This window comes from Lissotriton vulgaris, chromosome 10, assembly GCF_964263255.1.
Source record: "Lissotriton vulgaris chromosome 10, aLisVul1.2, whole genome shotgun sequence".
Taxonomy (NCBI): Eukaryota; Metazoa; Chordata; class Amphibia; order Caudata; family Salamandridae; genus Lissotriton; species Lissotriton vulgaris.
Window position 1 is genome coordinate 861,926,202 of NC_141698.1, and position 27,385 is coordinate 861,953,586.

The window sequence follows — 27,385 nt, forward strand, 5'->3', positions numbered from 1 at the left end:
CTAGTAGGCCCCTCATCTCTGGTGACAGAATTGTGGTGATGTGTGGCATTTGGCAATCCAAGAGTGCATTATCCTGGTCACTCTAAAGATGTCAGTACCTTCTCTCAACTGTTAGGAGCTTGGTAGCCCATCCCAGTGATGTGTCTAACTAAGGGCTACACGCCCATGAGAAAACTGGTTTGGGGACAGATTTCCCCTCTCTTACCCCATCTCCAGCTTGTCCACATGAATACATGGCAGCCTACTATGGAGTGTTATCTTCAGCAGCCCTTCAAAGGTAGCTTCCCTTTTGAAGCTTGCTTTTTGGGCTAACACCCTGAGTGGCCTTCCAGGAGAGGCAGTTGCACCTCACTCTGCGGCAAATGCCTTTGTTCCTAAGCCTGGGAGTCATTCACACATCTCTCCAGAAGGGCAGAAAGCTGTCTGTGTGCCAGAGCCTGCGTGAGGGCACTGGACCAGCTTGGGCACAGAGTGGCAACTTTCTAAAAGTTGCTTAACTTTAATAGTGTCATCAGTTTCAACTTACAGAACCCAGTTAGGTAGTCCCATTCAGATGTTAACCAGGCTGGGTAACCCTGTATTAGCCAAGGGGGCTACTAAGTTTTCCTCAGCAAAAATGACAATTTTAAGAAATATATAAATCTTTATGTCTAGCTGAACAATCTACAGCTCGCTCCCATAGGGCTCTATAGGCCTTCCTTTAGGGAGACTCATATATTATTAAGGGAGTGGTGGCTTTGCCATTATTTAAATGGCAAAGTCAAACCATCAGTGTAAACACTGCCCTTCCAGTCGGCAGGGGCAGACTGGGAGCCACTGTGGCACAACCAGCGCTGCAGCCTTGGGTAGACACTCTGCCTTACAGCCCGAGGTGCCTCGGGTACCTCATACTAGGGATTTATAGGTAAGTCAGTGCTTGCTAATTGATGACATCCAATGTAATACACCTTTTGGACATGCCTCGGTGCATTCTCAAAGTCGAAAAACCAGAAGCGAGTAGTCCAAATAGGGCAACAAGTGGGCAGGAAAACTGCACACAGCATGCTTCCTTACTTGTGCTCCCTTCTGGAGGGACCCTCACATGGCAGTTTGGGATGTACTGTTCCAATGAAAGGCAGAGTCATTACTAGAGTGTATAAGTTGAGCCTCTTTCTAGAGTGGCATGGTGAGCAAAATAAAATGGATTGGATACGTCCCCTAAAAGATTGGCAGTGGCTGAGATTAATTTAAGCATTCCATTCATTACTGGGTTGTTTGATTCACTGGCAATGGCCTACGAGCCCTAACACTTTACGCTCAATCTGTAGACCACATGCACCAGAAAAAACACTGATGGACAGGAGAGAGTTGTTAGTAGTATTTTTTTTTGGGGGGGGGGGGATAATTCATAAGACACATTTATAAAGTAAGCCCATGTGCAGACTTCAGTTACCACTTACATGGATTGATAGACATTGTCAGCCTGCCCAAAATACTCTGCACACTCATTAGAGTGTATCTACAAACACTGACAATGCTTGCATCCCACGGGAATCAGGCCCCGCCAAAATGTTCAGGGCTCCTTGTACCAATACCTTGACAAAGAGATGTCCATGATTGTGCCTGTGTTAGTGTGTGAGGGTAGCAGGAGCTGGCGCGTACAAGAAATGGTGGAAAACCTTTTCATTTTGAGCAAGCAATATAGAATGTACCTTCAACCCCCAAACTATAGCAGACAATGAACTTTTTGCCCGTTTGCTTGGGTCATTAGGACTAAGCACAAGAGACCAGCCGGAGGTCATGCAGAGTCTGCAGTGGGCCTGCAAAACCAGACTCACTAGGCTCTCTTTAGCTGCTATCCATATTCATGTGCACATATGCACATCTAAGTGCTATAATTAATATGAAGGTAAAATACAAGGCATTTGAAACTATGAACGTGCGTCGAATATCCACCCAGAATTAATAACATTCGGTCGGAATGTGCACGGTAAAATGCTACTGCAAACAAACCAATATTCCTCCTGATACGTTCTTTGTCAAATAAAACTCTGTAACTATTACCAAATTATAATCACTATGATGTGTAAATGATTACAGCTTCGAAAACACTGGTACATTTTCCAGCAGGATAGCAAATGACCCAGAATCCCTAGCTTCATTTAGACAATTCTCTTCTGTGTGCCATAGGCAGTGGTTTAATTTCCACCAGCCACGAAGGAAATATAAATTTAGTCGCGATTGAGAATCATTATATGTGTGAAATATTCTCGTTTCTTTTAAAGTTGACTCTATATTTCACCACCCCGTTTTAGGGGTCTCTATTTCCCCAAGTGGATAGTGTCATCTTAGATTTATAACATGCCATCAGGGCTCAGTTTACTCACTTCACTTGCAATGCGATTTGTGGAAAAATAATGCTTTAGCACACCACTTATCATAATCTATTCAGACACAATTCTTATAAAGAGAATATAATAATAGTCCATTGGGCTCTTGATGGTCTTTATTTTCTGTTTATTCTCCCAGTTCCAATCCCTTATGCCAACGCGTTTCGCCGTGGGACATCATAGCAACAATACTGAGCCCTGAGGAAGCCGGTAGGCTCTGTTATCCCACGGCGAAACGCGTTGGCATAAGGGATTGGAAATGGGAGAATAAACAGAAAATAAAGACCATCAAGAACCCAATGGACTATTATTATATTCTCTTTATATGAATTGTGTCTGAATAGATTATGATAAGTGGTGTGCTAAAGCATTATTTTGATACAGTGCTCAACCGTGAGTTTGTTTTGTAGGGAAGTTAGGGTGTTCTCTTCTCTCATTTAGCTTACAAGCACCCAACAAAACTGTTATTGTGCATATTTACATGAATGTGATTTCTATATGAACGCTATTATCTCCTATACACCCAGGGTTTAACGCGATTTGTGGAAGGAGCAACAATCGTGTCATTGCAGAGGCAAGACTGAGATTGCTTTACAGAGCGCTGGTGCTTTCGTACAGTATGACACCAGCCAATGAAATGTCAACGAAAACCTCTACTGTGCATGACGTTTGAAAAATGTAGACAAATAGTGTGCACATGTAGATTAAGTCACAAACGAAAAGACATGCAAACATAAAGGAAATTAATTTAACTTACCACCACCTTGTCTTTGTGAGCTTTAACAGTTGCACCAAACCACTGATTTGACTTGAACTCAATTGCTTCTTTGGTTCCATTAACTCTGACCTTTCTATTGTCTGTAAGAAATACACAATTTGTGTTAAAAGAGCAATGCATTTTTCATTTTCAGTTATAAAAGTGAAGAATATGGTTATAGTATTATGACTTTGCTATAACTATTGTTCCATTACTAATATTATTTTGCAGTTATTTCCTTTTTTTTTTCCAATTTCAATCTTTATTTGGGCCGATTTGGCCATCAAAGATATACAAAAAGAAACACATATGAAACATTATAAAACCATCGAAAATAGACAGCAAACACATATTGTACAATTTAAAATCGTTCCACCCTAAGAAATAGGTACTATTAGAGTGAAAACAGATAAAAGACCATACATTTAAAATTGTTAATCTTAAAATTAGGTGGGGAACTGCGACTTTAGAATACGGGTGCGAGTATGCCAGACATTTGTGAGAAATTTAGCTAGTGCAAACACAGTTGGGCCCGAGACATCAGTTTTTAAAATTCTATACATCGGGAGATACTCCCTACAACCAAAGTTTCTTATGAGTGGTAGGAGCCAATATTTCCTGGCGGCCTTGTAAGTTGGACAAAACAAGACCACATGTAAATCACTTTCCTCAGCACAAGTACATGCCGGGCATTGCTTAGTAGAGGGCGGTGTTGACCAGGAGCTAGTGTAGGATCGCAGAGGCAGTGTGCCATATCTCCATTGGAGAAATAGCTTCCTGGCCAGCACGGGAGACATAGCATCCAGGACCCTTTCCAGCCTGTATGAGTCCTTACTTTGCGTGAATACAGATGTTAGTGACCCCTCACCCTGGCAATCTAAGGCCATAGCTAGTTTCTGCTCATGATAAGCATTGGCCAAAGCTCTTTGTGGGATCCTTAGTGAAGCATTAGCTGGATCTGACCACAGGTCGGGGAGCCCCAGTCTCACACAGGACTTTTTTATATATTTTATCCAGGGGATCTGTAAAGCTTTGGGGTGGGTTAGAAACTCCCTCAGTTCCGCCCTGTAGGTAAAAAGTTCTTCACTACTCCATAGCCTTCGCCAGAAGACTATGGGTATGAGCCCTAATTCATCTGCTATTGGTCTCAGTCCCAGATCCATCCTCAAGGGGAGGAGCGGAGTGCTAGACGGGAGTGCAACTATCTGTCTAATAAAATTATTCTCAGTTGTAGACAAACTGCGGGAGGATGTGTGACCCCACAGTTCCGCCCCATACATAATAGCACCCCTGGCCTGTGTCTTGTAGATCTGGATAAGCGGCCCCAGCGGACGGTATGTGGAACTCTTCATCATCCGAGCGATGCCGCCAGTGGTCTGCACTAATTTAAGATTAGCCCTAGTCTGGTGTATTCCCCAGGGCATCGTTTCATTCAACGTTACACCCAGGTATTCGAAGGTGGAGACTCTCTCTAAACGTGATGATCCCAGTAGGGGGTTCGGGCGTGATCTTTGGGTTGGGTTCAAGACCATGAACTTAGTTTTTGCAGCATTGATCTCTAACCCCCTTTCTGTGCAGAAAGCCACAAAATAATCAAGGGTCCTCTGTATCCCCATGGGGGTTTTGGACAGCAGCAGGGTATCATCTGCAAACATGATTGCAGGCACCCTGCTGCCGTTCAACTTTGGGGCGTCAGTGTATTCAGTGCCATTGAGATGGGCGATTACCCCGTTGACAAAGAGGCAGAACAGGGTCGGTGCCAATACACAACCCTGCCTAACCCCCCTGTCAACGGGGAATCTGTCCGTTAATTCCCCAAGTTTCCCGCACCTGACCCGGGCATAGTTGTTATGATGCAGTCTCTGTAAAATTATCAGGATGTCCGGGGGGACCCCCATCTCGGCCAGAACGCTCCAAAGTTTCCCTCTGGGGACCAGGTCGAAGGCGGCCCTCAGGTCCACAAATATAGTGTATAAGCTGCCACCTTCGAATATCGCTGCCCTTCAGTAGATAATATTCAAACTAAAAACCACTGTAGAGACTCCCTTCCTGAAGCCCGCCTGGTACGGACTCAGGGCACCCGTCTCTTCCGCCCAGTCCTGGAGGCGGTTCAACAGTATCCTACCAAACAGCTTCTGGGGCACGTCAATTAAGCTGATTGGTCTGTAATTGGCTGGGAGCAGGGGCGAGCCCTTTTTAAATATAGGAACCACCTCTGCCCCCAGCCAAGTACTCGGGATTTCCATGCCGTGCAGAACTCCATTAAACACAACAGCCAGGTAGGGGGCCCAAACATCGGGCTCCTGCTTGAACAGGTCCCCGGGGAGGCCATCTAGTCCTGGCGCCTTTCCGGATGTCAATCCTGCTATTGCTGCCTTAACCTCCCCCACTGGTATCAGATCCCCGTCATAGTCAGCCAATCCATTACCGATATCAATCATAGTTTCTCCTAGCTCAGAACTATAGAGAGACTGGAAGTGTGCCTGCCACACCCCTGCTGCAATATTTGGCTCTATTGCCGAATGGAGTCTCCCCGACCCCCCATTTACTACTCTCCAAAACATTCAGTGGTCTCCTGTTGCGAGGGAACTAGTGAGCTCCTCCCATTGGTTCTCCTCCCATTCAATTTTAGCGTGGGCAACTAGTTTTTTATATGCTCGTCTACTTTCTCGTAGCTTCTCTCCACCTATTCCCTCCTTGATGCTTCTGAGGAGTTCTCCCTTTTCCTTCCTGCAGGCTGCATTATACCATGAGGATTTATGCTGCTGCCCCCTCCTCGAATTCTGTACCTTACTAAAGAGCTCAGAGGCCGCTCCCTTTATAAGGTCCTCGTGTGCCTGATATAAATTATTATGGGAATCTTTATTGCCCACATTATTAGCTAGATCACCCACTTTTTCCAAAATAGGAATTAGTCCTGCATAGAGCCTCGGGAGTTTCACTTGGCTCGTGACTAAATTTTACCACCTGATTCTTCTCCTGTTGTTACCCAGTAGAAGTTCAGGTTTGTTCTCCTCCTTGGTTGTTATAGAGGCTTCTAGACCGGGGTGGATGAAATCTAGTTCAAGGGCGTTGTGATCGCTATCTAGTCTTTCAGTAACCCTAAAGTCCAGGATAGATGACCAGTTCACTATCTGTACAAGGGCGTAGTCCAAGCGGGACTCTCTTCCCACTCTGTTATACGTGGGTTTGCTTGGTACATCAGACTTGATACGCCCGTTGCAAGCTCTGATTCCATGCTTTAGGGTGAGGGCAGTGATCTGCAGTGCTACAGGTGTCCATGCCTTCGGGGGAGGTGCTACTACAGAAGGTACTGACCACCTGGACTCTTCTTCCATGGGGAATCCCTCTAAGAGACCGGCCAGCGGCTCAAAATGAGAGTTTAAATCCCCTCCCACTACATAAGGTATGTCTCTTGGAATTTCAGATAAATAAGCTGAAAGCTCATCTATGGTGGAAGATTCTCGCGAAACTCCCACTGGCCTAGAGTAGGTATTTATCAAGGCAAGTTTCGCTAGGTTCGGCCAGGCCAATAGAACCACTAGGATGTCCTCTGATGGCACCGGTAAGCGTGAAGCCTGACACCCTAGGTGGGATGCCACCCAAGTTGTGAGTCCACCTGAGGGGCGGCCCTTGCCCTCCCACCTAGCCGGGATCGAAAATGACAGGTAGCCCTGGTGCCTGTATTCTTCCCTTGCCCAGGTCTCCTGGAACATACAAACATCCCCAGACTCGATGTAGGTTACCCAGTCTTGAGTGTCCAGCTTATTGGCTAGGCCAGCCACATTCCACCAGATTAATCTCAGGTGCGCCAGAGCAACAGCGGGGGGGATTGCAGAAGTAGAAATGAGGGGGGAGCTCATGCCAGGTCCTACACCAATTGCTACATCAGGACCATTATCAGAGGTAGGTCTAGTTGGATCGGAAGGTTCACTGAAACCGTTATCAGAGGTCGCAGGATTTAGGTCAGGGTTTGGGGACAGTCAATCAACCCCATCCAGTCCATTCAGACAGTTAAAACGATTGTAGTCAAAAAAGGGTGTCTCCGGAGGTCGGTAAACTGGACGTGCAGCATATCCCCTATATCTGGGTCTCCGTTCAACCCTTGCCCAATTACCTTGTGACAAATCATGATGCATACGAATAGGGGGGAAGAAGAAAGAGACTGGCAAAGTCTGTATGGTGGAATCCAGTGATCTATTTGACCCAGCGCATATGTGTAATACTGTCCCAGGGTCTCGGAAAGTCACCATAATACAGTCCCCTGTTATTGATTTTCTTGTCTTCCCCAACCAAGGTACCCTTCTCACCATAATGATCTCATTATTGAGGTGGGCTGGGAGAGGTCTGTTCCAATTCAGCCATTTGATGATTTTCCTCTTGAGTGAGTGGAAGTTCTCACTTTCACCCATTTCAAGGGGGGGAGCACCCGCCAAGACCACCATAAGGCTATTAGCCTCCGGCGGCAAGTCGGGTCTCCGTGGTCTGGGAGCAGGCTTACCAGGGAGTAGGGGAGCAATACTAGCATTAGATAGAGCCCCAGGGTTTGTGCCAGGAGCTGTATTGAGGGAAGCTGGGCCTACTGGCTGTGGAGGTAAGGTGTTGGAATTGCTAGATGGAATTGGGACTAGATTGGCCATGAGTGGCTGCAAACAGGGGACGGCAGCGGTACCCAAAGGGGGTGCCGCGTTGATAGGAGGGTTTTGATTATTAAGGGAAGTTCCAATTGGTGGATTGGACTTGATGGTTCTACTCTGTTTGCTGGCCGAGGTTTTCAGGCTGGTTAGGGTTGCCTCCAAGATGGTAAGCCTGATCTCTACTTTCTTCAAACTCTCGCTAATGGGCAGCAGGAGTGATCTAAGCAGAAATTCTACATTCCCCAAAGAAGTGACAGGGGGTGATATATTGGGTGGATTGTCCCCTTGATCGCTAATGGAAGCAGTGATTGTGGTGTTGGTACCCTTGGCAGGAATAGCATTATGCACATTCAATATAGGCCTGTCAGACGTATGTACGGGCTTATGTGCTTTTCCAAAGTCGGAATGGGGGATCTTGGTCTTCCCCTGCCCACCCCTCAGCTTCCTTCTGCGCTTGTTTGGTGGTGGGCCATGCACCTCTGCTACAACAATTTGCTTTGGCTTACTTTTCCTGGTGTTAACTACGGGGGGCGTTTGGGTGACTAAGTCAACAGCCATACTGCAGGAAATTGGGAGTGGGATGACGTCCGAGGTCTGTTCAGAGAATGAGCCAGGGTTGGGAGTGCTATCCCGCAATAATAGGGGGACGCCTTCTTGGGATAATGGATCCTGGCTACCATTAAAGGAACCTTCCTCTTGGGAGATAGGATAGGGAATTATGTCGCTGAGGGGCCTATTTTTCAAATGCTCAATAGAGCGGCGGCGCTCTGCCCTACGCTTCTCCAGCGAGGTTTCCTTTCCCCCATCACCCTTTGCCGTTTTAAAATAATTGTCCAGAGTCCCGGTGTTACTTCCCCCCGCCTTCACTGGTGTTCCAACTAGGGCCGGTGATGGCATGTCCAAAACCTATATCAAAATCCAAGTGTGATCAAGGAAGTACAGGCGAAAGAGAGTGGGCCCAGCCCGGCCTCCTGCGGCCCCTGACGGCCGCAGACGGTCCCGCCCTTGTCCTGGGCTTCTCCCGGCTCGCTCCCGCGCTGCGGTTCCTCTGGTCTCCTTTAAACAGCGTGGAAATGGCTGATAGGCAGATAGGCGGGGGCGTGGCCAGCGGGGAGAGCAGCCCAGGTGTGGTAAATAGGGCGCGCAGGGACTCCTGGACACTGGAGTCCCTGCCTGTGTGCTCGCAGCCCCGTCGGCACTTTCTCCTGCCCCGCTATCCTCCTATGTGCGCCCACACAGTCAACAGCTACTGCAATTGAAAGCGCTGCGGGACCCGCGAAGCGAGTCCGGCGAGGCGCTACGAAGTTCCTTACGTGCAGGGAATTCCTTGGAAGCAGCGATAGTCCAAAGGGCCAGGTAGGCAGTCTTGACACAGCATGAGATGGTCCTTCTAATTCTTCTTCTTAATATTATTATTAATGTTAATATTTATTATTGATATTATTACGAAGGCCCATAAACCAACTAGCATATGCATTTGTTTAGTGTTCATCCTTCTCCGATTAGCACAGTATTTCTAAGAATCTGGACCCTGATGTAGAAAGATATTTGGAGGTTGCAAAGATTGTGATTCACAAAATCACAAGGTTTGCGACTGCAAAATACTTTTTTGATATTTACAAAAGCCAATTTACGAGTTTGAAAAGTCTTTCTGACTCATAAAAGGGCATTTGCGCCCAAATCGCACACAGGTGAGGGTAAGGAGAGGGCATCCCTCTTCTATTTGTGATTTGTAGAAGAATGTATCAAGGATTTGTAACTGTTATTGAGGTAGCAAACCACTGATCAGATGTTGACACCTTAAAGGGGTTGGTATCTTACTCCTAAAAAAGAAGCTGTGCTCGTGGGACAGCTCTCTGTTTGGGAATTGTGCCAACAGCCTCTATAGAGCAGGCATTGATCTAAGGGACCACTCCCTACTCTCCCCAGTGCCTTCCTAACCTGGAAACTTTTTCAAAAGCAGCACTGGTCCCTCTAAAGGGCAGGCGTTGCTTTAAAAAAATGTTTCCTACTTGGGAATGTAAATGCATGGGTGGATTTCTGATGTCCTTGCACGCTGGACTCCTTACCTGTATTTGTAGCCAAACACAGGGGGTCAGGACTATGACCTGCCTAATTAATATTTATTATGCAAGACATTTTATTACATACTCTGAATGCATAATTTGAGATGCGACATATTACTACATAGGTGCACATTCGGGACCCAATTGATGTACAAACTGTATATCCCTGGTTTGCCAATGGGCATAATGCATCAACCCCAAAATAATGTACTTACTTATTTTGGACTGTTTGCAAGACACCACAACAGTGTTCCCACTTAAGAATTATATAGAATGAATGAAATATAGATACTCTCTGCCTGCTGACTCCCAGAGGCACTACTAACATTACAGCTGGATGCATTTAGTAGGACTGAAATCATATTTAATTCTATATGCAACATCCTCATAACGTGACTGTGCGGTAAGCTCTCTTGAGATGCTTTACTTTGCAAAAACCTTCACACCTAAAAAATCTACAGTGACTGCAAGTAAAGACATACGCTTTAGCAGGAAGGGTTTCCTAAACATTAGCATTTTTAACAGAATTATATGCATACTGTAAAGAGGCCTGCCAGAGGTCTGTTGTGACTCGGTGGTACTGGCAAATTATTGTCAAAACACGTCATGGACTTCATAGACCTCTAGGACTGTAATCTTGCGGGTCCTAAAAATTGACATGTTTGCACTACTTTAAGGCACACAGGCACCTGTACCAAATGGAATCATTTATAAGCTTTGGGCATGTATCCGATTCTTGTGTGTGTGCGCATGTATGCATGCGTGTGTGTTTCTGTGTTTACATGTGTGCTTGTAAGCTCCTACCTAAGTACGTGTGTATGTGCATGCCTGCATGTGTGTGTGCTTGCTTACCCTACGTGAGTATGTTTTTGTGTGTATGCATACACGTGAGCCTGTGTGTATGCCTACATGTGTGTGTGCGTGCAGGAGTGTAATGGACTCACCCACAGCCCCCGCGGTGGGGGGGGGGGGGGGGGGGGGGGGCAGTCTTCTATGCATAAAGGAGGGTCCCCTCAGCTTGTCAGCTTGAGTGTATGGGTATTGCCGGGGGCCTCCTCACAATTTCGTGCAGCCCCCCCCCCCCAGGTGTCCTTACACCACTGTGTGTGTGTGCGTGCTGCTTGTCTATGTGTGTGTATGTGGATCTGGGCACACATATTTCTAACATATGAATAGCTCATTAAGTGATAATGGGATTTTGAAACATTTGTAAAGCTCAAAAAGTCTCAATGCACTTAGCATTCCTAGTTCAGTAAGTTTTTATTGAATTTTTAAGAAGGAAGTAGTACATAAAGACATACAAAAAAGCGAAGAAAATTCATTAAAATACAAAGAAGCGAAAAAGAATAATCATAAAAATACAGTCATCAATAAAATGTATCGCAACAGAACAAAATTTGTCATTCAAAGGAAAACAGAAGAAGGGAAAAGGAGAGGAAGGGAGGGGAAGGGAGAAGGGAATGGAAATATACAATTCATAGCATAAATACTTAAATAAGTAGAGTTACAAATACTACATGAGCAATACAACAACAATAATTAAACCTGTACATATGAATCTATAGGAGACCAAAAAGATTGAAAAGTCGAAGAATTATGATGAACACCTTGTAATGACAATTGTGCACCTCTTCTTGTAAAGACAATCCAGGACCACCAAGCATGGACTGAAAGAGAGGAAGCATCCTTCCAACAAAAGGTGATGGATTTTAACGCAGCGGAATGCACTTAGCATTCCAATCAGCTCTTTTTTTGCGTTTCGCAATTCTACATTTAAATGCAACAATTCCCACACTTGCAAAAAGAAAATCCACATGACTAGATTTCAATTCACAAATTACAGTCTTTGAAGTCAATACTTCAGTACTTTAGAGTTTGCAGAACCATGAAGCAACTTTGTTATAATTGAAATTAGGGCATGTTTCTGAGCGTTTACAACTTAACATTTAAATGAAAAGCAAGAGGGGTTGTGATCATGTTCCAAAAGACATTCCTGCGTCATACACCTGCGCCCCTCGAGATCTCTTGATACTGCCTGTCCTACTAAAATATTATCCTCACAAGAGTCCTTAAAATACTACCCACGTGTCTTCAAAGTTGAAATAAAAAACGCTCAGAAAAAGGCATTTGGTTGAAATATGTCAAAATGCCTATTCAAGAACCGCTCACGCGTTTCACGTTCTTGCAAACCACGTGGGTTCGCAGCACAAAATATTTACAGGTTTCTTTCAAAACAGAAAAAAAACCTTTGATCACAAAATAACGAATTCTTCAGTGGGTGCCTTCCTCTGGTCACCGCTCCAGCGCCTGCATTGACTGGGGTCCCTAAAAGAATAGCACGTGCAGACACTCTCCCACCAGACGGCTCTTTATATACACTTTGCAGATGTCAGCATAAAAGGAACCATCTGGGCGAGAGCTCGGCCCAATTATGATGCATTTCAGGCCCTAATAAAAAGCAGACCCCCCCCCCCCCCCCCCCTTCCCTCACTCGCAGCTCTGAAGTGAAACTGGTTTCCCACATGGAGAAGCCTTCTCTGGCCAGTCACCGCCTCTGAACTTAGAGCTTTAGGGAACCTTAAGCGGCTCACCCGGGTAAATATCTCTTCCAGGCTTTCTTATGCCCTGCATTAAACTTGCGCTACAAATATCAAGAGAACTCCCTGGCTCCAACTCCATAAAATGTCGAAGAACACACACGTGGCACCGGCTCCAGCCAGCGGCGGAAGTGATGCGGAACCTTTTCCGCCGTAGGTGCAGAGGAAATCAAGTCATGACTTCCTGCAACATGTTTTATTATTTAAAACGCTCTGCGAGTGTACTCGGGGCCATACATAGCAGGAAGCGAGAGATCCAATGTACAGCATCACAGTCAGGCATGTCTACAGGAGAATACCACAGAGATGTGTGCAAATACCACTCACTGCTTCAACACAACAGGAGCATGGCGAGGGAAGATACACACAAGCTGAAAAGATGACGATCAAGCCATTTAAAAAAAAATCTGTTTTTATTGATTTTCAAAACAAGTGGCAGTCAAATCAACAGTCAAGAGAATCAGTACATTACATCTTGCTATCGTGCTGTGCTGTTCCCTCAATTCTCCACCACTGTAATTCAACAGCTTTATTTAGTACGGTTCCATAATTATACATATTGCTACGTACACCATAATGTTCACATTCGTATAAAATTCCTGATCCTACTGTCAAACATTTAACTCCAATGTTTTGTCGACTGATCCTTAGAAATAAGAGGAAGCCAACTCGAACCAAACTCCCACACCCCTCCCTCCACCACTGGTGTGTCCCAACTTCTTATCGCTCATATCTGTACAATTGTTAGTTCCTTCGCTCCATGTATCAGATTGATAAGGGGACAATACCTTTTGTTTGTTAAACATCTCACGTTACCCTATAGTTGAGCCACTGGGTTATACCTCGAGTACCTTCGCTGCGCTTTATCAATCATGGCGATCCCACTTGGACCTCCCTAACCGAGCTTGCCTCTGAGTCAGCCTCGGGTGTCTGCAGTGCTACTACTATGGTCTCCCACACCCTTGCTGCCTCCATCGTCTTTTCATTATTTACCCGTATACTTGTTGCATTCGAACTGTACTCTCGCTCCTTGCCCACTTGAGTAATTCCGTTTTCCACCTCTCTACACTGGGCCCTCGCCTGGTTTTCCATTGTGCTGTAATCTCTCTCTTAGCTAGCACTAAGCCTAGATCCAGAAATGTACTCGTTATTCTCGTTTTGGGGGTATGTGAAAACCAATGCAATTGACAGGTGCCCTTGTCAGGTTCTATGCGGCGCTCCGTGACTCCACAGAGTAGGTCGACTACCTCCTCCCAATACGTTCCTAGCTGCCCACAGCTCCACATCATGTGATGAAACTCCCCTCCCCCTAAATTGCAGCGTGGGCACTGGGCAGTAACTATTTGAAAATACAGATTAATCTTGGCCGGGGTTAAATAAGCAGTACATAGGATAAATAAGTGTATTAATTGAAATCTGGCATTCCTGCTACTATTCCAGGCCCTCCGAATCAGTTGTGTCCACGTCTTTTTGGGTATTTCCTTCCCGAGGTCTGCCTCCCACTTCCTCTGTAGCTCCTGCAACGGCTGCAGGCCTTCTGTTACCTGTCGCCTGTAGATACATGTAACAGCCTTAAACAACCCGCTGCCATCACTACATATTGGCATGCCATGGAGGTCCGCGGTTCTGACAACCCTTCCCTCCAATTAGGTTGTATCGCCGAAACTAGGGCTGTATGCAATAGGAAATCACCTCGCGGGAGGTCATACCTCCCTTGCAGCGTCTGATATTGCAATAATACACCGTCTTCATATAAATCTTCCATTGTCTGCACGCCCATTGCCTCCCATTCAGCCAACGCCGTCCAGTCCCCCCCATGCGTAAGAGCAGTACACATACCCAACGGAATCTGCGGGGCATAGGGACGAGTAATTCCGGCTCTACGCTGGCTCCGGTTCCAACATTGTCTCAGCGTCCGTTCCTCAGTAGTGAGTGACCCAAGTCGACAGTGCTGCTGAAGTATTATAAATGATAGCACATGGCATGGAAGCCATCGTCCATCCGGACCCTCTGGGCCCCTAAACTCTCGAGCCACCGCTTGAGTGAGCCATTGCAACTGAGCTGCCAGGTAATATTTTTCAAAATCTGGTTCTGCTAGGCCCTTGTTTGCTCTCGGACGCATCATTGTGGTCAATGCTACCCGCCTCCTACCATTCCCCCATAAAAATCCACTAACCATTGAGCGAAGCCGCCTAAAGACTTCTCCCAGTAATCCAAATAGGCAGTGTCCTAAAGTACTATAGCAGTCGGGGGAGCGCCATCATCTTCAGGAGTGCAACCCTGCCAGCTACTGAGAGTAGTAAAGTACTCCAGAAAGTCAGGCTGCCCCATAGGCCTCGTATGGCCCTGCCCACATTTCCCTCCAGCAAATCAGCAGGTGTATGATATATATTAGTCCCAAGATAGGGCAAGCAGTTTGGCTCCCACCAAATGCCCGCCACCTGAACAGGGCGTGCCTCCGACGGAATCACCAGGAAAAGACAAGTCTTCCCCAGTTCACCCCTTGTCCCAAAATCCCGCCAAACACCTGGAGTAAGTTTTTCGCCCCTTCCAGAGCCTCCTCTGTATTGGCGAGGAAAATAAGTAGGTCATTAGCATATAAGGATATGTGCTGAATGTCTCAGCGCAGGTCTAGCCCCTGGTAATTCCGCCCTAGTATAGCATGCACGGCCAAAGGCTCAATGGCCAACTGAAATAACAGCGACAATAGTGGGCATCCCTGTTGCAATCCCCACCCTACTGAGCAGGGGGAAGAGACCCCCGTCACCGTCAGCACCTGTACAGTCGCTGAGTTGTAAAGTATCTCCGTCCACCCCAGAAATGCATCTCCAAGACCAAATGCGCGCATAACCTGAAACAGAGAGGGCCACTCCAGAATGTCAAACGCCTTCTCAATGTCCACTGACAGTACTGCGGCATTGGGAGTCTCCCCGTGATCCTCATCCAGTATGCGGAGGAAGCGTTGTATATTAGTGGCCGTGTTCCAGGTTGGGATAAATCCCGCCTGATCACGGTGGACCAGTTGCAACATACAGTGGAGGAGTCGAGTTGCTAGAATCCTTCTCAATATTTTATAGTCAGATGTCAGCATAGATAATGGGTGGTAAGCCGACCTGTCCAAGGGATCCCGTCCAGGTTTCAGAAGCGGGGTAATGGTAGCCTCTTGCATGGAGGCTGATGCCGCCCCACCTTCCGTGCCTCCTTATAAACCGCCAGCAGTTTAGGTGCTAGTAAATCAATTGAGTTAAACTCTATTGGTAGACCATCTGTGCCCGGCATTTCATTGCGCCCATGTGTTTAATGGCACACCGTATTTCCCCCAATGTAATCTCCTGGCCTAATAAATCCGCTTTCTCCTCTTTTAACCACGGTAACGTTATATCCGCCAAAAACTCCTCCATAGAGTCGCCAGCAGCCCTCAGCTTACTCTTATACAATTCATCACAATAGTCTAAAAACAACCTGTTAATCCCTCGCTGGGTATATACCGGAGTTCCCAATGAAGAATTCAACGATACTATAGGAGTACCTTGAGGAGCCGGGTTGGCTAGCCAGGCCAGCAGAGTGCTCGTCTTGTCCCGTTCCGCATGCGTCTGCACCAGATAAGCTCTGGGGTCGAATCAGCGCAGCCTCTCTACCTGGGTCGACACCCATTTTCTGGCCTCTGAAATGTCCTCTTGCACCCCTGGGTTCTTAGGACGCACCCTCTCAGCCATTCTCAGTCGGTGTTCTGCTGATTCAATGTCTCACAGCAGCGTCTTCTGTACTCCCGCCATTTTAGTAATGCACAGTCCCCTCACCACCACTTAAAAGCGTCCCACTCCAGTGCTAAGTTTGACACTGTTCCCTCATTTTCAATGAGGTATTGCGCGATTCCTGTTTCTATTTCTGTGCGGAAAGCTGAATCTTCCAGCGCCTCCGGCTGTAGTCGCCATGTCGGTATCACGGGTCTCTCTTGGACCCAGCTTATCGTCAACAGTATTGGATTATGATCCGCGATTGTTCTAGCCAAATATTCACTGTGTACTATTTTTGCATGTACATCCGGTGTGCACAAGATGGCGTCTAATCAGTTTGTGTAGTGCAGAGCAGAAAGAAGAGTCATGTTCCTCTAAGTGTTGCATTCACCACTTGTCTATTAGCCCCACCTATCTTGCCAATGCCTCCAAGTTTTGGATATTCTGTGTATAGGGGCTTCAGGTAATGGTGGATGTGAACTATCCATATTAATATCAGTTATTGAATTGAAATCCCCTCCCAGTATGACCGAACCAGTCCAGTAATGTGCCAGTTTACCTGACAAATAATTGAAGAAAGCCGCCTGATCTACATTAGGGGCATATATGCTACACAACATTACATCCAAACCATTCAGACGCGCCCCCACTACCACAAACCTCCCCTCCGGGTCAGCCAATTGTCGTGTCATCTGGAAGGGGACCCCAGCCCTAATCCATATTAGCGTCCCCTTAGAGAAAGCTGAATACGTTGTGTAATACACCTGCCCTCTCCATCTATGCTGCAGCACTCTGCCCTCCGCCTGATTAATATGGGTTCCCTGGAGGAGGGCTATGTGTACTCCCCTATGCACATGTGGCTCCTCCCCATTGGGTGCATCCCCCGTACATTCCATGTTATACATTTTAAGTCAAGCATTGTCCCCATATTGGTCATCAGCCCCTAGGAACCTCTTTACTCCCTCCATGGTAACACCGGTGGCCCCTACTTCCCCAAACAAAACACGCAAAATTCCCCAACAACCCCCCCCAGAACAGGTTCTAACAATCCAGCACCCATCCAAACTATGAACTAAATTACCTCCCTGGTAGCTACCAGTGATCCTCTAACTACAATAGTAGGGGGGTGTCTAAGGCCGAGATGATCTGTTGCACAATATTTCAATAGTCTTGCGCCGTACCCCACTCTTGATAAGGCCTCAGCTTCCGCTGTAGCACCCCAGTTTGAGGGAGCCCTACACCAAGGCGTCCCCCCCGCCCTTTCTAGCATCGCTGATAATATCTCAACTTCACCCACAATAATGACAGGAATTAACACTAAACAAGAGCACCCTCAAGTTCCTTGGAAAAGTCTAACTGTACTACGCATCAGTGATCTCATCGGCAGTCCCAGCTGTAACATGTGGCATCGTAAGGCTCACATGTCTGAGTCTTCAGAAGCCTTTCGCGCCGATCCCTTTTCAGAGGGTGTTTCCCCCCTTGATTCCAGTCCCCGCTCCTGAGATATCGCCGTCACCGCCTGCAACTTTGCCGATCTCTCCCTTTCCATCTGAGACACCGTTGGTTTCTGGGAGCCGGGACGGCACCTTCCAGAGCGTTGCGGTCGGGGAGGGCGCAGCGCCTTCACAGTTGACTCCTGGTTGCAACCTGCCTCGCCCAGCCCCGCTCTATAGGATTTCAGCCAGTGCTATGCCTCCTCACGGGTATTGTGGAAGAAAGTTTTACCATCCATGGCCACCCTCGAGCGTGCCGGAAACATCAGTGAATACTGTATTCCTTCAGTGCGGAGTGCCTACTTGAGTTCCAAGAAGGAGGCCCGATGGCATTACACTTCGAATGTGTAGTCAGGAAACAAAGTTGTGCTACTATTATTTACCTTGAAGAGGCCCATGGTGCGAGCCTTATTCAGAGGGAGGTCTAGGTCTTTGTAGTGGAGCAGGCGTGCCACCACTGGTCTGGGTGACCTCCCGGACGCCAACGGATGAGCCGGCACTCTATGCGCTCACTCCAAAGTGTAGAAGGGGGACAAGCCCTCCGGGGCAACTTCAGTCCTAAGCCAGGCCATCAGATAATCCACTATACTGGTCCCTTCCACTACTTCAGGGAGCCCTACCACTCACACATTATTCCTCCTGTTCCCCCCTTCTGAATCTTCAGCCCTCCTCTCTAGGGTTTGTAAGATATGATTTACCTCTCCCAACTGAGCCTCAAATGCCTTTTGTGCGGGTTCCAGAACCTCTTTAGTGGCTTCTATTCTCTTCACCCGATCCTTTAGCTTCGCATGATCTGCGTGAAGGAGGCCCAGTCCTAATGTTACCTGCGCAATGTCCTGTTGAAGGGCATCTCTGGCATCTGTGATGGCTTTGAGTATCACCTCCACTTGTTGTTGCATCATTCCCTCCGTTTCTGACTCCAGCACCTCTTGCTTCCGGCGGTCTGCCGCCTCATCTTCTAGTTCCAGGGGCGCTCCCCCCTGCTTGCCCCTTGGTTTCCTCATAGGTGTCTGCTCTGCAGATTGCTGGGCCTCGCACCTCCCTCGCTTCCTCCACGCCCGTTGTTGATTCTGCGAAGTGCTCACTATTACGGCCGCTGCTCAGTCCCTCGGCACCTGATTGTTTTCTGTGTTACTGCTCATTGACAAACCTATCCACTCTTCTGACCCAACAGGCATGGATGCCCCTGGATCCACTCTTCTACACGTCAGTGCCAGACCTGGGAGTTGTAGGGAGCCTCGCCTCGATGGCGATGTTCCTTTTCTCCTTGCATCTTCCAAATGGCGGCCAGAACCTCCAGTCAAACCCTCAGCAATCCTCACAGTCCTGGGCTCCCGGCAGGTGAGGCCCCAAACGAGTTTCAGCAGGTCCCCTTCTGCAACGTGCGCCTGTGAGGGCTGCGCTGCCCTTCTACCTCCTCATCTGCTGCTCCGGTATCATTATGTGTCCCCTGGGGCCAGTCAGTTTCCCCAGCCCTCGCCGTCTCATTAACGCCGCCTCAGTTGATCTTCGTGGTCTGCACCAGGATTGGCACTGCTGGTCCCCCGCTACTCGTTAGGCGGTCCCCCGCATTCTGGTCCCACCGTCCCAGCCTGGCTCACCGCATCAGCGTAGCCTCTCGGCAGCCACGCCTGGCGCCATTTTAACTTCCCTCAGGCCAGGCTCCTTTGTATGCCCCGTCTCCAGCTCTTGGCGTTGCAGCTGTCCAGACTAGGATCCGTCATGGCTGCTCCCAGTGCAGCGCAGCTTGTTCCCGGGCAGTTTAAGGAGCATTAGGGGCTCCCAAATCAGGAGAAATGACGGGGTTGGTGCAGAGCTCCTAGCTCACGCGACCATCCTCATCGGCACCTAAGCCAAGCCCCATGACGATCAAGCCATGGCCACGAACAGGAACACGTGTCAATCAAAAGGGGATGCCTTATATGTTATTTTGATGTGATCTGTGTCTTTCAGATTTACCTGGGAAAATAGACTATATCTAATTTCATCCATCATAAATCATGACTTTGGCAATTACAACAACCTTGTAATCATGGATTTGTAGCCATTGTAGACAATTCGAACAAATGTATGAATTGATCTCGAAGAGTCTCGTAGAGGCATGTAAGTGAATTTTTAGAGGAGGCTAAGCCTGAGTTTACTTGGAGGACTGATGGGAGTCTGTTTAATTTCTGGAAGGTGTGCTAGTCTTAAAAACATTTCCTTGCAGTGCACATTTAAGTGCACAGTGGACATGTAAGTGCACAGTTATTAGTGCTCATACCTACATACATTTTAATAATGAGGTTCTCAAAGCCAGATAAGGAAGGTGCTCACTTTCATGTTGTGCGTACTTCGCACTGGTAATACGGTTGCTTTGGGTGATGCAGCAGTTTGGGAAGGTGCCAATCATTCTGAGAGGCTCTATTTGTAGCAGGTATTTTTCAGCTGGACTTGGGATTCCTAACATTCTCTCCAAAAAGGCCTTAAGAATGTAAATTGGAAGGAATGAGTGGAATTGGGGCATAAATAGTCAAATCACCCCCACCCATATATCTCTCTCTCTCTTAATATATATATATATCCAGGAATGACCCAATTCCCTTAAGAAATGACAATTGGAGCGCACTCAAACAAAGGTTTCATCCAGCATTTTTTTTCACAATCCAAATTACAGGTAAATCCACAGCCTCCAACCTACACGTTTTGTTCTCCATGAGAACTTGTTCACCATGAACAAGTTCTCAAGCAGAAAAAAACCTCACAAAACACAAAAAGGGGGCACAGTAGAAACAACCTGGCCCCCTACGCCTGCTGAGGTGGTCCCATAAGGACCACCAGTGCCAAAAAAAGCATTAAAAAAAAGAAATTGGCGAGATTTGCGCACCCAGCGCTTTGTTGTTAATTAGCCCCTGGGGGCTATACTTATTATGTCAAGGGGGGCCTAGAAGGGCCCCCCAGCCTCGGGGACCGCCACCCTCGGGGCTTCTTTGAATTAGGTGGTGGGGGGCTCTCAGCCCCCCCCAGCCCCAGGGACTACCACCCCCGGGGCTTCCTTACATTAGGTGGGGGGCTCTCTGGCCCCCTCAGCCCCGGGAACTGCCACCCCCGGGGCTTCTTTACATTAGGTGGGAGGGCTCTCAGGCCCCCCTGGCCCCAGGGAGCGCCACTCCCAGGGCTTTCAGAAAAGAATGGCGGGGTTCATGGCCCCCCCACAGCCCCGGGGACCGCCACCCCCGGGGGTCAATTTAATTTTGATTGCGGGGAGCACACTGCCCCTCGCAGCCCCGGGGAACACCACCCCCAGGGCGTTTTTTTGTTTTTTAAAAAGTACCCTGTGTGGTGGGCTCAAGCCCCCCACACACCCGGGGACGTCACCTCCCAGGGGCTCTAAATACTTAGATTGGGGGGTCTCCGGTACCACCACCCCCTGGGGCTTTGAAAATGTGAGGAGGGGGGCCGCTTGGCCGAAATTACTGAATTCCGTCCTTCACCGACCGGTATTAGGCATTTGAGATGTAGGGGACTAATTTAAGGATTCAGTAATTTACTGAATCAGTAATTTAAGGATTCAGTAAATTTTTAAATATCGATTTGGTAAATTACCGAATCCTTAATGTAGGAAGCACTCAAGTGAGTGCTTTTCATTTGTAAGGATTTGTTATTTACCACCAACTACAAGTTGGTGGTAAATAACGAAAACCGATAAAAAAGCTATTTTGTGCTTTTTTAACAGAGCCTTCTGGCAGACATACATGCCCTTAGGGCATGTATGTATGCCAAATGTGCACCCATGCATTATTCAGGGGTGCAACAGGGTGTCAATGTGACACCTTGCCAACCTTGTAGCTTTTCCCCCTCTTACCGATTGGGTATTTACCGATTCGGTAACCATAGGAATGAATGGGGAATACCGAATCAGTAAATACCGAATCGGTATTTACCGAATTTTACCGATTCGGTAAAAATTACCAAATGTATACCTACATACCATTTACCAATTCTAAAATACAGAATCAGTAAAATTCGGTATTTTAGAATTGGTAAATGGTATTTACCTACATCTGGCCCTTAATCTTTCAACTTAGAACGGCCACAGGGGGTGTTTACACAGTAGTGAAGGGAGGGGACGGGGCCTGAGATGACATGTGCAAACACGCCCTGTGGCGCTTTTTAAGTTGGGCAAATAATTCCCCTTCAAACCTAAAGGGCCCTGGGGGCCAACTAGCCCACCAGGTGCTTCCAGGAAGCGCCACTGCGCTGCATTGCAGAGAGGTGGTGCAGGCCGTGCCTCTTTTACACCTCTCTGCAATGGTGCTTACTGGACGTACCAAGTGGGCTAATTTGCACCTTGGGACTCTCAGGATTAAAGGAGAGTTAATCTTCCAACTTCAAACAGCCACAGGGCGTGTTTACACAGTGAGGAAGGGAGGGGACGGGCCTGAGGTGACATCTGTAAAGATGCCCTATGGCGCGTTTTAAATTGAGGAAATAATTCCCATTCAATCCGAGGGCCCATGGAGGCCTACTAGTCCACCAGGTGCTTCCAGTAAGCACCACTGCTCTGCGTTGCAGAGAGGTGGTCCAGGCCGTGCCCATTTTCTCTGTAACGCAGATCCGTGGTGCTAACTAGAGATACCTGATACCCTAGTTGTACCCAAGGGACATTTAGGATTCAAGGGGACTTTATCCCCTAAATTAAAACGGCCACAGGGAGTGTTTGCACACATAAGCTCAGCCACCCCCTCCCTTCACCAGTGTGCAAACACGCCCTGTGGTGCATTTTAAGAGGTAGTTTTAATCACCATTTCCTATTATATACTAGGGCCTTACAGAGGAGGTCATGCTAATAACAGGGAGTATCACTGATGACATCATCCTTGCGATAGAGTGGCAGACTTCCTCTCACACTAATATAACTTTTAATACACACATTCAAAATAGAAACTACAATTTAAAAAAAAAATGGACATACCAATACCAGTTACAACAACCTATTCAGTAATTCCAAAATCTACATACATATCTACTCATTCACCAACAGTCCTATATAGTCACTCATACATGTACTCACTCATCATATGTACTCATACACTTATATATCCTGTTTCACACCGCCACTCATTCATAGAGTTACTCACACACATAGTCACTCATGCTAATAAAGAATAAAACATCCATTTACTTGCATATACAGTTATACACACACCACTACACTTCCTAATACAGAAACATACACATACTTACTCTCTTAAACAATCACTTATAGAAACACATACTTATTTATACAGAAACTCTTCCAATCTCTCACTCTCACATATACTCACTTATATACACCAATACTCAAATATATTAGTTTTAAACATATGTAGTTACTCATAAAGACACTATTGACACAGTCATTCACTCACTAACACACCCATACACACACTCTTCCACCCATAGAGTCCTGCACACATGCTGTCTTCAAAACACATACAGTGAGTCACTCATTCATGCATCTATGCGCTAAGTAATACCCCCCACCGAACAATACAGACTCTCATACTTATACTCAAAAAAACAACTAATAACCCATATAGACACTCATACACAAAGTGAGAGACTGATACAGATATGTACATATTTAAACATTACTCACTAACCCATGCATTCACTAAGATACACTTAATCAGTCAGTTATACAATCAATTTTACAAAAAACAACCATTTAGACACTTATTTACCCTTTTATTCTTCCATCGACCTTGAGATATACAAATATAAAACATATTTAATTTTCAGAAAAACACACATTCACTGAATGATGTCATCAGTGATGTCATCAATGATGTCATTTGAGATGTCATCAGTGATGTCATGAGTGATGTCACTGACCATGTAATGAGTAATGTAATATGTGACGTCATCAGCAGTGCACTGCGGCCGGCGAGTTATAGTTAGCTGAACTAACTATAAAGGGGGAATTTCAATGGTTTTGTACGAGTGAAATGTCCATCTAAATATAACGCCCCTGAAACCTATGTTTTTTCAGTGAATATATATATATATATATATATATATATATATATATATACCAATATATATATATATATATATACCAATATATATATATATATATATATATATATATATATATATATATATATATATATATATATATATATATATATAGAGAGAGAGAGAGAGAGAGAGAGAGAGAGAGAGAGAGAGATAGATATGCATATATATTACCTACTGGTGATTGTCAGTAGGTAGTTATAGTTAAGACCGTCTTCAAAAGTAAAAGCGGTTTTTGACTTGCCTATATCTCTGGAGCCATTTGACTAATCTTCACAAAATGTTGCCCCCCAAAAAGTGCAACAGTGATTCTACTTGTGCATGGAAAGTTTTGGGTGATTCGTCTAGGTGGGCAGAGAAAAAGGGGGGTCAAACAAAGTGGCTTTATCATGTTAATTCCCATAGGAATTTTAGACACGCCAACAACCTGAATTGCTGGATGGAATTACACCAAAGTTAGCAGGAAGGTAGTGTTGGGGTTTTCGGTACAAAAAAGCAAGCTTTTTGTTATTTGGTGTAAATCCATTCAGGATTTTTAGACTTATTTAATGAAATCCAAACTTGTCTATATAGGAATGCAAAGACTCTGTGAACTCTCCCAATCTCGTGCTCAGATCTGATTGGCTGCCAGCACTTCAACCTGGAAGTGTTGGCAGCCATCTTGGGACTCAATCTCACCAAGTCCCAAACAAAAATATAAAAATAAAGAAAAGGGGACAGGGTAGGAATACCCTGACCCCTTTGCCTCAGTTCTGCAATTCTGCAGGGACCCCATCAGGGCAAAAACATTTCTGCTGAAAATTGTGGCAAATTCCCGACTCCGGCTCCAAAAAAAGTGGGTTCCTGCGATTATATTAAAAAGAACCCCTGGGTGGGCCAGGTCCCAGGAGCATTTCAAAAAAATGAGGGGGTGCACGGGCTCTTAAGCGCCCCAGGGAAAGCCACCTCCACAGGCTTATAAAAAATGTAGGAAGGGGACGGCATGAACACCACTCTATGGGTCCAAATGAACCCTGGGGAAACCCCTGTGGCTTTATTTAATTAATGGAGGAGGGTCACATGGACCCCCCTCCTGGGCTGTTTCAAGCGCAGGACACCACAACCTCCCAGGGCCAAAATAAGATAAAATAAGCTGTGAAACCACTCTTCTTTGCTAGGAGAAGAGCAATTGTCTGTTTCCTTGCCCACACTTATGGGGGAAGGGAAACAGACAAAACAATTGCTCCCACACAAAGGGAGCTGAATGTTTAGCAGGTCTGGAGCTGGCAGGTCTGCAGGGGCATTCAGGCTCACCTTGCCGCACTCAACGAGCAGACTAGGTGCCATGAGTGGGCTTCAGGGCACCCAGCATTACAAGGACAGGAGTGGGTTCCCAGGGCTGAAATTGGCCCGGGGAGGGGGGCCACAAGGTTCCCTCCCCTTCTAATAATTGGCCGGACCTCCCTGTCCACCTTAGTAGTATGTAAACGTCTTCCTGCCTTTTACCAGGATACTGGATAGCTTACCAAAAGCCCCACAGCACGATTCCCACTGATTTTGGTGACATGTTCTTCATGTCATGGAATACGAGGACATCTCCCCAAACAAATAATCACTTACTTGATATAGCTAAGAGGAAGGACCCTTGTTTAGTGGAGATTTACATCTTTGTAGTCTTGTTGTCCTCTCTATAGGAGGAGTCATGTTATCACAGATTTCTGGATAAAGGAACACAAGGTACACTCACATTCCCAAAACGCACACAAGGTCACTGGAGACATTTCCTCATGGTTCATTACACAGATGAAGTGTAGAATATGCACTGGGCATTTACTCAATGAGGTAGCAGTTTCTAATTAACCAGAAGAAAGAACACCACTTGAGTAGATATTTTGTGAAAAACTGTGGATTCTGTTGGATAAAGGGGCTGGTGCTGTTACTTTGTGGCACCGCCACTCACACAGCTTCTGACACACCCACATAGACACTTAGACACCCATTTACACACTCAGGCACTCACACATCCACTGACAGACCCACTCAGGGACTGATACACCCACTCACTGACCCACTCAAGCACTGATACACCTACTTACAGACCCACTCAGACACCCACACACCCACTCACACACCCACTCACACACCCACTCACATTCTGTCCAGCTGTTTTCTTAGTGTTACTGTTCAAGTTTCTTTTTGAAAATTGCATGGAGAAACTGTGCTTTGGGACCGGCCTTTCTTTCGGCCCGCTTTATGGATCACTCCAAACCTTTGCAGGAAAAAGATGGAGTGGACAAGACTTTTTGGGGAAAGTTTTGTGAAGATTTGTCAGACAGCACCAAAGTTCATAACCAACCAAAAAATTAAATTCCTATGGAAACATAGTCCTAACTATAACTACTCAGTGATGACTGCTACTGGGCAATATATTAGCAAAACTTGGAGGTCTTGTACACACTCCATTTGCCTTAGTTGCATTACTTTTTACCCAGTGAGTGAAATATGTTTAGCAGTGAACCACCAGCGTGCCCACAATACTTATTGATTGCTTAATTTTTGTTGCATTGTGGTAAAATATTAATATTCATATGTGCATTTTTGAAGCCTTGAAAAGGGCCCGGCAGACTAGCCACATGAGTTGAAGCAAGTTGGCTGTGACTATTTTTTTTGTAAAGAAATGAGCCGAAAGTAAAGCAACAAAAAAAAAACATTCTGCTCCAAATTATATCAATGTACTGTCTTTTGTACTATCATGATGAATTTGTACAGGTTAATGTAGAAGGCTTGCAACATATGTATAAATGTGCCTTCTCACTTATATGGACATTCTGCACAGAAATATAAATTCAGTGCAGAAAAGTCAACAGCCTTTTTGTGTTTCTCCACTTTTTCGGCTAGAACCCAAGATTTTAGAACTCTGCTATGGTCTGATGCTGCTAGATATTAAGTAAGTAAGAAAGTAAGTTACATCTTTATTTGCGTGATTACTTAAATCATTGCAACTGTAAAATATCATATCAAATTATTCCATATTCTTTATTTATTTTTCTTATTTATTTATAAAGTTTTATATAGCGTGAACAAGATCCCAAAGGATAACTGAGCTCTTCACAATATGAATGGGAGGAATAACATAAATGCAGTATCAACATCCGAGCAGGTGAACGTATCTCTCTTAGGGTAAGAATTTGTTCATAAGGAATCGTTTAGCTTCCAATTTGAAAGCCTTCGTTGAAGAGATTCTGTGTACTTCCGGTGGAAGAGAGTTCCAAATCTTTGGTGAAGTGCCAGAGAAGGCTCGGTGACAAGTTCTTTTTTTGTTCAGGATAAGTGGTTTCAGGAGGAAGGTGGTGGCACTTCTTGAGGCTCTAGAACCACAGGATAGTTTAAGTTTTTGCACAAGTTACCTGGGAGTATTGAGGTGAAGGGCTTTGTGAACCAGAACAGCAATCTTTAACTGAATTTGAGCTTCGTAGGGTAGCCAATTGAGAGATTTTAGGACTGGGGATATATGATTGTATCTTTTAGTGCCTGTGACAAGTCTAGCCGCTGCGTTCAGAGTTGACGTTAGTGGAGCCAGGAAATATATGGGAAGGCCACACAGGGTAGCGCTGCCGTAGTCAAGCCTTGGCAAGACAAGCGCTTGGACTACCTGCTTGAAATCCTTTAGTGGAGGGAAAGGTTTGATATTTCCTAATTACCTCAACAAAT

At 46.1% G+C, this 27,385-nt stretch overlaps 1 protein-coding gene across 1 annotated transcript in view; it reads right to left on the minus strand.

Moving 5' to 3' along the window:
- ITGA8 (integrin subunit alpha 8) overlaps window positions 1-27,385 on the minus strand; it is a 721,129-nt gene that overhangs the window by 550,047 nt on the left and 143,697 nt on the right. The window contains exon 3 of the mRNA XM_086941818.1: window positions 3,127-3,227. Coding sequence (XP_086797944.1) covers window positions 3,127-3,227 — 101 coding nt within the window. The remainder of the gene's footprint in view (window positions 1-3,126; window positions 3,228-27,385) is intronic.